The sequence below is a fragment of the Seriola aureovittata genome, chromosome 1, assembly GCF_021018895.1.
Source record: "Seriola aureovittata isolate HTS-2021-v1 ecotype China chromosome 1, ASM2101889v1, whole genome shotgun sequence".
Taxonomy (NCBI): Eukaryota; Metazoa; Chordata; class Actinopteri; order Carangiformes; family Carangidae; genus Seriola; species Seriola aureovittata.
In genome coordinates this window covers 29,415,582-29,430,700 of record NC_079364.1, presented here as the reverse complement: position 1 = coordinate 29,430,700, position 15,119 = coordinate 29,415,582, and the positions used below count along the sequence as shown (strand labels likewise).

Sequence of the window (15,119 nt, the reverse complement as noted above, 5' to 3'; positions counted from 1 at the left end):
GAGCAGGATCTACTGGATCTCCGAAACAGATTCCTCAATTATAAGTGTACAAAAACAGGTAAATGATAAACACACAGTGCCGCATTATGACACAAGTTTACAAGTGAAATACCACAGCAGCTTGTATACCTGTGCCAACTTCCCCAAAAACACAATGAGCAATAAAAGGAGGCAAGGTCTAATGTCCACGGTCAAGTGTTGTGCATTCATTGAATTATCCTGTAAAAGCACTCACACTCACAGAATACTGCATTACTACGCTCTATTGTTCACCTACTTCAGAAAAATGAAATGACATTAGGCATTATCAGAAAAAAAGAAAAGCAACGTACTTTTAATGCCGGTACAGTTCACTGATTTAAGTCATTGTAGAGAAAATAGTGGCTCAATAGTGGAATCAGACAAGAAAAGTACAATCTATTCTCTTATTAATGTAGAGTCAAGTTTTGTTCTTGATTCTTGATCAGAAGAGCTCAACTTGCGCTAAGGATAACTATTCACTTCTCATTCTAAGTCACCAGTGTGACAAGTGGAGACTGAAAAGAAAGTGATGCTCCTGCGGCTTAAGTGTTCGGTTTTATGCACCTACAAGGGGGGGTGGGTGTTATTTGCACAGCGTGCATTGAAGGGACTGTCATTTTGCAACATTTCTGTTTCTACATCACACATTGGGAATTCATGGAGCCAGTACTCGCTCAGCCACAAATTGATTGCCTTGCTAAAACAGTAAAGACCACCGGGGATTTGAATAAGCATATTTTCTGCTAACAAGAACATTTCACCATCAAACTCTCAATTCTCCAATTCACCTTACATTGCATTTGGCTCATGTGCCCCTTTATACACACACACACACACACACACACACACACACACACACACAAACACAAACACAAACACACATGCATATGAATCAATACATGCACTGACACGTACACACATAAACACGTCAGTGTTTGTTTCAGCTAACGAACTGTACTTCGTTATTGCCATGAGGCCTTTGGGGAAACTAACACATTTCAAATTAGTAGTTTTAACAAAATGTCAGCAAAACAAAACTATCCCAGTTAATTAAAGGAAGATTTAGAGTCCAATTTTATTTTAGAATATAATTAATTAACTCGTTGTGTGAACAGTTTAAAATGTTTAAAATGTTTGTGGACTGTGAAGTTCACTCTTTCAACTCAATCAAACTCAACTAAAATGAATTACATTTTCAAAAATCTTCTTTTTAATCGTTCCACAAAGTCCCACATTTCAAATGTAAAATATGTCATAGTCTTATTGCATCACAACGTTGAACTCAAACAGAAAAGAGCATCCCATTGTTATTTGTAGGAAGACGAACAAATCAAAACATGAAGATGCTTTCACATTTAACATATAAACTGCTTTGGCCACCGGTGCCTTTGCCCTTTTGGTTAAGTCCGTTTGTACAGTTGCCTGAGAGATCAACGCATCGCAACTTAAGAAACGTGCAGATAGACAAAACACAAGCAAATTCAGAAACGTGCAGCAAGTAGCACAGACAATAATGGAACTGTTTCAAGGGGACACATAAAAGTGATGAGCCTGGCCTGGATGCACTGAATTGTGTTTTGTCTATTTGCATGTTTTCTTAAGTTGCAGTGCGTTGAGCTCTGAGGACCACCGTACATTTGGGCTGGTATAAAAAAATGAAGGTCCACAAAACTGTCAAAGAATGAGTTACCTTAACTTTATTAGTCTATATGACTTCATGCTAACAGCTCTTGGCTCATTTGTAAAAAGCCAGAGTGAATGTGAAATGGAGCAAAACTAAAAACAATCAATGTAACCACAGCACACCTCAGTGAGCAGCACCCAGAGTCAGAGAAAGCTACGCACATCGACACTGCTGGCTTCTTCTGGTATAAACCATCACTCCATAGCCTGGCTGGTGTGCAGCTTCCTCACATTACACAATTTCTTAAGTTCATATTCCTGCATACACGTTCTTGACAAAAATGGTTACTCGCTATCTATCTCACACCTCACTGGCTGACTTACAACAAATCTGTGTTAAAATCTGCTTAAAAATCAGAAAAGAAAAAAATACTTGAATGGCAAAAAAAGTGAGTAGAGTTGATGTCAGAGTGAGTGTGAAAGTACATTCACAAAAATATGTTATTAAGAACAAAGATTTTTTTCGGCTGCTTGAAGATAAGCTGGACATGAGAAAAAAAAAACATGTTAATGTCTTGTCAACACTGTGAACAGGATGGATGTTTAGTCATTAAATTACCATAAACATTGGTTTACAGCTGCAAAAACAAAACCTCTCGGTATGTATTATGTCATATTGCTTTCTTTTTTAGCAGGGAACAAACTGTTATAAACAATTAAAAACTCCATCAAATTCCATTTTTTTTTTATATTACTCACTATGGTGTTTGTATTTTCTGGTATTTAGAATTATGTCGGCCTTGCAAGTTGGATAAAGTGAATTTATGTGTGTTTACGCTGCACTACAGTGCACTGCTTACAAGGACTGACATCTTTCTGAATTGCAGCTGAAACGCAGCTGTTTTACTGCTGCAAAGTGATCAACAGCCTCTCATCCAGTGACGATGGGTAGAAAATGAACTGCAGAACTACTGACTGCCCGGACTCCGATTCCGTGTCGTGGTCAAACACATGTCACATATGAGTCAATATTTAATTTACAAAGTACAGATTTGTACTCTTCAGAGCACTGTTTGAGCATTTATTTATCAGTAGGTCTCTCTGTAATCTTGAATCAGCATTGTGGTGCTGGCATCACCACATTTTGGGGAGGGGGGGGGTGTATTTCTGGCTGCATCGTCCATGTCTTTCAAGCATATAATGATTTTGTACTGATGATGGAAGCTGCAGGGGCTTCAGATCTCTATGGAAAGCGAGATAATTGGCTTGCTTGGTACTCTGCAGTTTTTTTTTTCAGCTTGGCAAAGTACGCATTTGTCCACTCTCATGATAGAGCTGATTATGGGATTACGAGCACATGATTTAGCAAAACGATGCTGGATACCTATTTCTCCCTGCTCATTTAATTTATTACTGTTCCTTTTAACCTGTGCAAGTGAGGGGGAAAAAAACATCGTTATTTCAGGAGGTTGGGCTGTTCAGTTTTAGGTGCTCTCAGAACTGGATCCAGTGGAATTAACGGCATTTACTGTATCATGCATTTAAGGTCCCATATAGTATAAAGTGATCCATGTCTTCTTTGATTATAAAGCAGGTCTAGGTTCTATATTAATACTGTGAATGTATCAAAGCGCTCAGTCCACAGAGAAACGCACACAGCCTGTATTCAGACACTGGGCCTTAAAATGAGCTGTCAGGACTTCTGTAACTTTGTGATGTCACAATAGAGCAGTCACCACTCTCAGCCATACCCCAAGCCCCGCCCACCCGGAAACCACCATGTGGAGGAGATGTAAAACACATTGAGGTGTTTGGTTCTTAAAACCACAAAAATATCTTCTTACGAATCTGCGCTTCAAATAAAACACAGGAGAAGTCTTGATGATAATTTCTGAAATTTAATGAGAAAACCGGCACATTTTTGGCAGTTTGGCATTTTGTCTGAGCTATTTTTCTCTCACTAAAATTAAAAATGAATTTCCCATGTTCAAATTTGAAAATTGGAAACTGTAAAGTTTTTCAGATACAGATACTGTTTGCACAAAAAGAGCTCCTTAAATAGATTTTAATATGACTCTCAGTATGGACAACCCTCTCCCCACTCAAACGAACAAACAGTATGAGCACATGGGTAGGCACGCACACACACACACACACACACACACACGCAGCAGCGCAGCAGGGGGAAACTTCTCGCCTCCCTTGGTGCACCTGTTGATGGCGGCAAGCTGAGCACCTGCTGCGCCGCCTTCATCACACACCTCACTCCCTCATTCACTCATTTACTTCCTCCCTCATTCGCTAACTCTCTCACTCACTCACTAGGATTTACCAGCATTTTTATTTAGTTTTGGTGTTCCAGTGATGATTAAGCAAACACACACAGAGTCAAACAATCCTTTCTCATTTACGACAACATAAAAAACATCACCACTGTCATTGTGAGCATATTAGCATGCTGACGTTCATGTAGCTCAAAGCACCACTGAGTCTGAGTACAGCCTCAGAGCCACAGCTGTGGTTGTAGAGTCTTAGTCTAGTTAGAAAACATGCTACAACATAGCCCGGCACATCTTTGGAATATCAGATGAACAATCTTTATGCATCTGCAGTAACCTTCTCGTATCACAGTCTGCTATCGCTCCCCATGTTCGCTTTCCCGCAGAAACAAGCGCGGACACCTGCGTTAGTATGCCAGCACGGTGTGTGCATACACAAACTCGGGCAATATGTTTTTACTCTTCTGTTTGTGTACATCTTTAACAGTGACAGCACATTCAGTAGAGCCTCTGCATGTTTCCCCGGTGGCCCAGTGACCGGTGTCATAGTGTGTGTACTGAGGCAGCGCTCTGTGCCGTGACAAAACAAGTCATCCTTAACAGGTGAATGTGTTTAGAGCATTTAATAATATTGTAATTACCAGTAACATGATGATTATTTTTCTCAGGTCTTTTATATCTCTATATATTCAATGTTGCACCGGATCAGATAAACCAAATTCTACCGTCGATCTGTTTGCTTTGTTTGGTTGTATTTCTCTAATACTGGGCTGAAAAGTGTTTGTCCTGAATGGATTTACTGTGCACAACCCTCTCTTGATGTAGTATTCATCATGTTGTGCCCCATAGCTTTTCACTGTGTGCTTGTTTTGAGTGCTCTCTGCTAATTGCTCCAGTTGGCACAGATTTTTTTTTCAGTACTAAATTAATATATGACGTGTCTTTTTCGCATAGTACAGTACTGTAGAGTATTGTGACATGCTCGACCACAAAACACTCATCTCCTCTCTCTCTTTCAAGTACAATATTGGCAAAAGCATTCCCATGAGGAACGACTGAGTACAAAACGAAGGAAAAAAAACATCATTATCAACATATCTCTTTTCCGCACTGTGTGCTGATCTGCTGTGTGTGGCCTTGTTAAAGCACTTGGTTATTTAAAGTACAATATATGTATGCAAATCAGAGTCTGATATTTTATTTATATTTGGCCAACTTATTTATTATTTTCTCTCACATTTCTAGAAAATCAAGCCACCACTTTGGGAAACTGCACCCTTCATGAGATCACAAGTCACAATCATGGCGAGAGAGAAAGACAAGGGAGACAACGGGGCAAATGAATAAATAGATAAAACACTCACCTATTTCTATGTCCAGCAAGTGTTTGCAATTTTTGTGCCATAGAACATGAATACAAAAAGTTTCAGAACAAAAACAAATAAAACGTCTGAAATGAATTCAGACGTTTACGATGCCAGAGGACGCTCTGTGTTCGCTTGCTGCAGTTTGGAATGACATTTTAAAACTACACACACTAGCAACGACAAATGACAAATTCCCACTTGGCAGCAACCAGAGAGGAAATAATACTAAGCAACTCACTTCTTTAATTAAAGAGCAACAAAAATTAATGGGTTGATCCGTGTGTCTTGTTACTCAAGCATTTCATGTCAGTTTATTAGCGCTCTGCTAATGATGAGTTCTGTCAGTATGGCCCGCTGTAAAAAAAGTGTTTGCTACCTCTGTGTTTTAGATGAGATAAAAAAAAAATCTATTTAGATCAAAATACAGTTCATGTTTCAACAAGATTGATTGAAACTCTACAAATGTGTTTCAGATATTTCTTTAGATTTGAGCGACCTTGTGTTCAGTTTTACTCAACTGATGCCTACCATACACTACAAGACTTTCAAAAGACTTGAAGTCTGACACCATCTCACATCTAAAGACAGTGTGTCATAAGTCACAGGGTTTTTAGTCTCTATCTATAAGATCTTGTAAAGACTGGATATCTTGCAGGGTCACTATTTGCAAGACTAGATTCCTTTGAGAATATTTCCCATCATGCTCCTGGTGGGAATTTACATGAAGAAAAACTATTTTTTCCAGACCTTTTTACTCTTTCAAATTCTACATTATTATTATTATTATTATTACATGAAGTTAGTAACTCAACACTATAATTGTAATGATGTGTACCTGAAATGTCTCTTTGGACTTTGAGCTCATGACTTCCTGTTTTATTTTGAAATGATCCCAGTTACACTCATCTCCCTTATGTATTTAATGCTGGTCTTACACCAAACAAGTCACACTGTTCCGCCTCCACGCTCACCATCAGCTCAGTTTGCTGTTTCCTGTTTGGTGCTGGAGAAGTTGACAGTGTTCACGTCATTGAACGTCACTTTTGTATGAGCCAAGACTAAAAACTTACGATAAGATTAAAGATGTTTGATTTAACAGCAAGACGAATAAAAGACAGTGAAATTGCTTGAAAGGTCGTTTGATGTTGGGCCGGCATTAGTGTGACACCATACATATATGTGTAAATTGTAAACTGTGTGTAAGTTACAAATTTTTCCCCATTGCAACAGCCTATTTTAATAGTGGCGATAATGATAAACAATATGTGTTGATCACAACACATATGAGCAATAACACAGCACAAAAACAACAAAGCTTTGTAACTTGAATCCAACCCAAACTTTTCTGCCCGCAGCCTATAAGCTAATGAACACTTCCCGTGAGGTGTCATGACTGCAGTCATCAATAATTTACATACTGCGTGTGGTGCTTTATTTCCCTACGTTTTGTTCTTGTCAATATTCATTTGCAGTGTTGTTCCATTTTTAGCCTCCAATAAATAAACCTGTTTATTAAACTTTGAGCATTACTGTGTTTTGATCTGTAAATAGCGTGATCCCGAGGTGCTTTTACAGTGGAGATATTGTTTTATTAGTCATGCAATTTGCACCAATAATTACACTTTTTAAGACATCTAATCAATCAATCAATCACATTAATTCAAAATTCGAGAATGTGGCTCCAGAGTTTATGCAGAGTGCACACAGGGACTGAGCAGTGTGAAATGCTTTGCTATCAGTTTTGCTTTAGTCTGTCAGAGCCTTAAAAAAGACCGGGCTCCTCAGTCTCACTCTGGCAGATCAAATAGTGATAAGTCGTACCCACACCGGTTACCATTACTATTTCCTCTGAGGCTTAATGGAACTTAAGATCCCTGTGTGGAAACTGGGTCGTTACAGGGAAGGAGAGGCCAGAGCAGCTACACTGATGGAAGTGCTGGTAATCTCACAGCTGCCGGTGCTGACAAGTACCCACTCAGTTTCCTGACCAGTCAAAACACATGAATGTTAAAAAAGTTAGGCCGCTTTTACTTTGTTCGTATAGCCTCTGCAGTGGGGCTTCTCCAACATTTACATACCACAGACACCACACAGGCACACATTAGCCCAGCGAGCTGCGCCTGGTTTTTAGATTTACCCCCCCTCCATTAACATTCTGATTGATGTGTTCTGTATGATCTTTTTCACGTGTGTGTTTTCAAGACATAATCTTAAATAGACCACTGTAACATTTTCAACATTGCATGAGAATTTTTTGCATTGTAAAATAACGCAAAAGGGGCATCCTTCAGTTTATTCATGTTTGAGAACACGAAAGCTAAAGAAAACAGCAAAGTGCATCTTCACTTCCCTACCACACGTAGGGTCGGGCGATTCAGCCAAAAGATCATATGACAATCTACTTGGGTAGAATCGCAATCCACGATCTGAATCCACAATCTACATCCTGTTTCTGATTTTATTATGAAGTCCTGGCTGCAAGTTGTGATTTGTATCTTTCCGCCGCTGTAGCGCTTCTCTCAGATCACTATTCAGAGTTCAAAGTACCTTTATTGTCGCTTACAGGGACAATGATTTGCAGCCAGGCTATACAAAAAACGCACACACAAAGACATCAACAGACAGTGTTGTGTAAAGTCAAGCAGGCAGTCTGTGCAAATAAACGATCTCTAGACAACAATAAAATACTATCTGCCATTTAAAAAACTGAATAGCAGCGGAAAGAAAAGGAAACTTGTATCTCTTGATGGGAAAACCTAAACCGACGACCTGAGGGTAACAGTTCAAGCTCTGTCTGAAGAGGGTGATCTTGGCACTCCCTGAAATCTTACTGGCCGCTTTTGATGAGGCTACCGTTGATGCAGAGTTGTAGATAGGACACAAAGTGAGTCTTTGGAGATACTGTGGATGTGGATGTCTCACCTTGCAGCAGGGAGGTCGCTGTCGTCACAGTCTCCGGCACGCCGTCCTTGCTGTAAATGGACTGGAGGAACTCTGGGACGCAGTCGTTTTCATCGACGATAACAACTCGAACCTGAGAGAGAGAGTTGAGGAAGAGAGAGAGCAGAGATTGAAAGACAAAAAGACACAAGGAGGACACAAGGCGTTGACACCGGTCGACATGGAGTCACCGTTCCATCCATGTATAATTCAGCTCGTCATTTTACAATATTCCTGTTTGAAAGTGCATTGGAAAAATGTGAATTTATGTCAACATACATCCACAGCATTTTACTAAACAGATAAGCTAAATAAAAATGATAAAAGAATAAAACCGTTTTTTGTATTGCTGATCATGTTTCAGTGATGCTGTTCAGGCAAATGCATGTGCTAAAACTGGCCAGGCAACCAAAAGAGGAAATTCTGGAGATTAAAAGTCACACTGGCTTGGTGTTATGAAAATTTTTAAATCTGGGATTACTACTTCAGGCACCATCCGGAATTGGTTTTCTTTGGGTCTGGAGTCGTTTTCATCTGCTAGTAACCCAAATTAACCCTATCCCTTACCAAAAGGAAGCCTCATCTCAGCCTCCTCCAAAGGCACGCCCTGACCCTGATCCCCCTTCGGTTTATTTACCCCTCCTCAGTGAGGGAGCTGCTGCAGAGTCTGCGCTGTGGTCCCTACAGAGGGTCAGCGGAGAATGCAATCTTGTGCAGTTCTCAGAAGCCCTGAGCTAACAAATGAGAGTGGATCAGCGTGCAAAGATGAATTTGTATGGTGCGAGCATGTAGGTGCGTACGTGCGTGAGACACTGTAATGCTGTTCGGTTCATTAGGGACATGAGGGGGAAACACAGCATCTTCCACCAGATGTTGACTGCCTGATTGCAGCATTCAGGAGGAATAAATACAGACAGGGGCTGCCAGGCGAGCCCATCTGACCCCAGACCCATGTCTTCAATTCCGAAAAAACAGTGGTATATACACAAACACTACAGATCACTTTCTGACACACACACACACACACACACACACACACACACACAGTGAGATGTGTGTAAATACCACTGGTATTAAGTCCTGGTAGGTAAGATGAAATTCTGTAATATCAGTTAATCCTTCAGCAAAGATCAGCTTCAAAGCAACGGACAACAAAATAAAATCTGACCATGTCAACTCCCTGAGGTGATTTGTGTGTGTTTGCCAGTGACTGTCAATCTTTGTTTGCTTGTATGTGTGTGTGAGTGTGTGAGCGAGCTTATGTGCCAGTGTGACAAGAAAATGGCGAGGGTTTCCTCAAGATAATGAAGTTATGGTGTGTGTGTGAGTGTGTGTCTGTGTGTGTGTACAAGGCAGAGGAAAAGCGACACTGAATGAGAAGAGAGGGGAAGTCAGCCGTAATAAAGCAAGATGAGCTTAAACACACGCACGCTGACATGCGCGCGCACACACACTTGGGGCAGCTGCAGGCAGGTCTAAGGCTGGTTAGGTAACTAATGGTGCCGATGAGCTATCACTCCTGGAGGGAGAAACTTGGAAACTACCTGCAAATTAAAGTCATGCTCAGTGGCTCCAGTCCACACAAATACACCACCTCTCCTCACTGTTTTGACAGAGACAGATTTCTGAAAAGCAGAATAAAAATCAAATGCAAAAGACAAAAAAGGGGACAGCTACACAAAACGAAAGCAGGGGAATATTTTCCCACTACTAATGCGATGCCAAACTTTAATAAGAGAAACTGGGGAAAAAAAGAAAAATAGAACGCCTTAAATCATGAGGTGCTGGCTCACTGGATCAATATAGGCTGTTTAGAAAAAGGAAACAATTCTGATAGAAATTCTTTGATAAACAGATTCCTCTGGGTAAAATAAGCACTTGAAACTGTCAGTCGCTATTACAACATTTCAAGCAAGTGTCTCCAATCTCTCAAATCAAATCAAATGCATACAGCCCATTTGCTGTAAGAAAAAGTACATTGTGGCAGCGTCACAGGCATAGACTGTAAATAAAGATAGACGTAGCCTAGACCACAGGTTTCTGATGAGCAGTTTTGAAGCTCAGAGCTGGAGTCAGGCAGAGTGCCGGACTCCGCTCTTAATTCCTGGCTAATCCAAAAATGGGCAAAGAGGTGCGGAGCCGAGATTTCAGTGCATGCTGGTTTGTGGCAAACATACGCTCGCCCACCTGTCACTCAAAGAGGCCACGCCATTAATTACTGAGTCTCAGCCTGAGGATGAATCACCATGGCCATTCTGAAGCAGTTATTATATATAAAAAACAAAAAAACAAAGCTGACATTCCTTGAACTGTCCCATGAATAGTGGCGTATCTTATGTTTTTGGTTTATGTATGACCTGTGAACAAGTGGGAACACTCTTTGCCATAATGTGACTTTTTTGTATTGTATTTTGTTATAATTTCATATTTTCATATTTCATATTTTTTTACAAAGTAAGTTTGAACTACTTTTTCTTCAGTTAACCAAACTAAATCTCTGCCTATGGTAGCTTTGCTGTACTTCAGCTTCTTCCAGTGTAAAGTAACTGGTAGCTTGCTAAGCTATGCTTTCAAAGTACAGTAGCTTCCCCAACACTGGTGATAATAACTCTCATCCCTGAAATATTTTGATTTAGTTTTTGTCTCATTGTTAATCTAAATGAATTGAAACTAGTGCGAGCACAGGTATCCTTTGTGTGAGTGGAAAGAGGACCAGAGCCGACCTGAGCAATGTCTCTGACACTGCAGGGAACAAGTAACGTGTTGGTAGAAAGCCACCACCATCTAAACTAAGAATTTCTTGTAGTTGTGTTTTGTGTAGTCTTTGGAAACAGGATGGCTCACACTTAAAGCAGGGAATCTAAGTCACACTTCATCGATCCTTATCTTATCAAGCCCTAAATACCAAGGAGGTAGCTGCAGTGAAATAAGTGTCTTCATAGTTTATACAGTAGTGCAGCAGTGTTTAGCCATCATGAGCCTTTGCTCCGTTGATATATTCGCAAAGAAGGTCATATCAAAGGCATGAAATTACACTTCATAGGAATTTTAACTAGGGGGTTATATTACATTCATATGTGCTACTGCATACAGCACATGTACTGCACCTGTAAATACCAGCCACTAATTGGGCAAGTGAAACTGAGGACATGCCAAGGACAGCCAAGTCAGAGCTGACAAGTTAGCCTGTTGAATAAACATGGAGAAATAAAACTCAGGGAAGAGTTTGAAAAAAGAAATGGTTTACGTATCACTGTAGTTTGTTAAATAACCACTTAATTGGTGTGCCGTAAGTCCAGATGACTGTAACCCGACCACCCTCAGCTCGAATGCAGACGGAGGAAATTCCCGCATTCAAAACATAAATAGTTTTTAGGTTTTTATTTGTCCATCTGTGTTTATAAAAAAAAGAAAACACAACAATCAGCAACAATCTCTTAATGAACCATCTATTGAAATGAATGTACCAGCAGGCATTGTGGCATCTCATCCAGACACTCCAAAAGTGACTGACAGCAACAATGTGTATTTTATCCAGAGGAGAAGTGTTTTCTAAAATTCAGGAAGTCTAGTCTTGCAGTTATGAGCATGCAGTTTCCTTTTATTAACCTTCAACGTATAGAATACATTAAGGGGCTTGTGGTGGGGCATTAACCTGCTACTTTGCTGTCTCATACATTTTTTGTCCTTATATCAATAATCTCCTCCAGTATATTTCAATATTTAATATGGCACATTCAGTGATAACAGCATGTTTCATATCAGGTACACCCACATGCCCCATCTAGTAAGGAGTGTGTCTATCTAGATTTTATGTACTTTTACATTTTTAAAATGATTTTATGTAACTAAAACCATCAGCCCAAAGAACTATTATCTATGATTCGGGTGAACACATGAAAAGTATTATTTTTAGTAAAACAACATGGATGTAAATATTAAGAATATTTTAACAGATGAGTGTGGATCATGCCTTACCAACACCATACACTATATCAATACACCACTTAGGCCTTGTTGCGGTCATTCAGCCCTCCATTATCCCCTCAACTGTTCCAGTGTGATGTAATGACTGATACTGTAATTCTGTTCAGGAGGCAGCAAAAAGCAAGTATTGGTGCATTAAGGCACAGAGCATTTGTTAAAGGCTTATTCTGTCAACAAGATTAGCCTACTGAGCACTTAACACCCAGTAAGTTCTTTCACTGATTAAGATCACTTACAGCATTTTCACACAAAAACGTTTGAATTCAGAGTAGTACAAACTTCACTAATTTTTAATGCAAAACAATTTCTTTCAATTACTGCCTAATAATAAAAATTAAAATCATATATGGGTGCATCACAATCAGTACATTCAGTGTTCACACACGCACAACGTAGCTTCTATCTGATGGTGTTAAACTCAAGCAGCAACCTCCGGGGCTGAAAACAGTAGTGCCAAAAACTACAGTTCCTGTACTAACGATGCCAACAGGCGTGCATGCTTACCACAAGTATTACACCAGCATCAACTGAAATCTCTGTTCCACACACGCGTCACCTCTTTGTCCATTTTTGGATTATCCAAGAGTTGGGCGGAATCACACACTGCCAAGATGGCGACGTCTGAGCAGCTCACTCTGAGCTTCAAGCCCCCTGTTCAGAAAACTACTGGTGATGTCATGGAGGCTCCATCCATCTTTATTTACAGTCTACAGTTAAACTGCCCAGACAGAGAGAATGAGGGGCAAGGGGTTGCAGTCTAAAAGGTGCTGGCTTTACTGATGGGACCACATGTGGAAGTTCAAAAAGCTTACTCTGGCTCCAGAGAGCCGGCATAGGTGCTGAGGAGGCCGGCTACCCAGGGTAGGCGTCTGAGCAGACAAGGGCACGTACCAATTCCAAGCCAATTCCTTTCTTTCTTTCTTTCATTCTTTCCATCCGTCATTTTCATCTCACTGTTGAATCGAGCACACCTCCTCAAGTTCCCCGACTTTTCTCTTTCTCCCTCTCTGTCTCCATACAGGCTCCTGGTGCTCTGCAGTCCACAGAGGCCCAAAGCAGAGCAGTTGAGGACAGATTGGTTCAGCAGGACATGTTTTAGCCCGAGGCCAGAGTAATGATGGAAACCAGACCAGATGCTTCGATGCCTGCAGCGGTCAGCCGCTGTTCTCTCTCACTTCCTGACAACATGAGGAAGTCATTGGGAATCCCAGAGCAGTCATTCCAGACAGACAAGTCTATTTGGGTTTGACTGAAGACAATGCTCATGCTTTTAGACTAAAATGAAAGACAGCGGTCCTTTAGGTTGAGAATTTTATGGCTCTCATACAATCAATTCAGAGTGAGGCAATCCGATAACAACAAACAAAAGAAAAAAAAAACAGGACAATCAAGAGGTGCTAAAACCAGACAATCATTTTAACTGCAGCATCCACAACTATTACCATCCATGCAGCAACTGTAAGTCAATAAAATTAAATCTACCAGCACTTCAGCAGCCTCAGTACATGTTCAGCTCAAGGATGTTTCAGAGTAGCCTGAGATTTTATGACTGTGTGTGGTTATTTTATTGTCTGCACATAATCAACACTGCTCACCACATTCAACAGCTTTCTTCCGGCCAACTGTCCCTGTGCTGGGTCAATAACGCTGCCCCAGGAGTAAGTGACAATAGCGCGAAGTATAGAAGACATGTCAAGTTGAGGACCTGTCAGATAATGTTTGTAGTACGATGTAAGATCGAGACAACCTTGTAATGTCAGAAATCTTTGAGTTTTGAAGACCATCCATTCGTTAAACTTGACAGTGGGAATGTGACTTGGAATTCACATCATGCACGCACTCACCTCTGCCGCGCTGCTCATGCTCTCCATGCCCTCGCTGGCTCGCACCAGCAGCAAGTAGCGATGCTGGTCGCTCTCATAGTCAATAGGGCGGGTCAGGCTGATTTCGCCGGTCTCTGCTGAGATGGAGAAGAGGCTGCTGGGATTGATGAGGAGGCTGTAGCTGATTGGTTTCTTCTGGAAGGACACGGCAGGTGTGACCAGGAAGCTGGAGAGGCATGGAGGGAAAGTCGACCATTGACTGACTGTGCAGTAGAGTTTGGTGAAGTATAGTATATGTATTCAGGGTTAAATAGATGTCTTCTTAACATGTTTGCATGTTGTGTAGAGAAGAATTATGTACAGCAGAAAGGCTTTATCACAAAGGGAAGTTAACCATAACCTGAACTGAAGAACCTGTCAGGCACAGGGGGAATTATATGGATATCGTTAACATTTGCACATAATGACTTTTAAATGAGAGAAAAAGCTGGGCTTTGAGGATCACTACACTACACAAATGTTGTTAAACTAGTAGAGTACTGCCAAACACTGTGCAAACAGATTATACAGACAAAATAAATGACAAGGCAGCGAAACACAAGCACTGAATATTCTGAATCAGATTCTCTGTATTTAGAAAGTAAAGTTGTGTAAATAGTGTTGCGCTAAACACATCATCCTGTATTATCAATAGCAGTATTGCCAAGCTATTGCCTTGCATGGCCCTGAGAGTAGACCTACCTGAACATGGGGTTCTCTACCACCTACTGAGTGTTGACTGACACTGGCGACAGGTTAAATTAAACGTTAAGCTACTGTAGTGGAAATGCGTGTACTCCATGTGTACTCCAGTATGTGCCAAATAGATGTAGATTAGAATGAAGTAGACTCAGAGAAGAAAGATGAGTACTTTTATGCAGTTGTGTGGAGCCAATAAGCTTTGGTTAGAATAGATTTGAGTATAGCTACATGGACTGGAGTTAAGAAGGACAGACTGAGGTATGTACAAACATATCTATACAGCGATATAGGTTAAGGCAAATTTAAAAGAACAGCGCATTATCCTGCATAGAGGTCAT

At 40.6% G+C, this 15,119-nt stretch overlaps 1 protein-coding gene across 2 annotated transcripts in view; it reads right to left on the bottom strand.

The window, feature by feature from the left end:
* The window catches only part of si:ch211-186j3.6 (neural-cadherin), a 308,958-nt gene that overhangs the window by 208,665 nt on the left and 85,174 nt on the right, over nt 1–15,119 (bottom strand). For both annotated transcript variants that reach the window (XM_056399571.1, XM_056399635.1), the window contains 2 exons: nt 14,062–14,266; nt 8,213–8,324 (listed from right to left, as the gene is read on the bottom strand). In XM_056399571.1, coding sequence (XP_056255546.1) covers nt 8,213–8,324; nt 14,062–14,266 — 317 coding nt within the window. The remainder of the gene's footprint in view (nt 1–8,212; nt 8,325–14,061; nt 14,267–15,119) is intronic.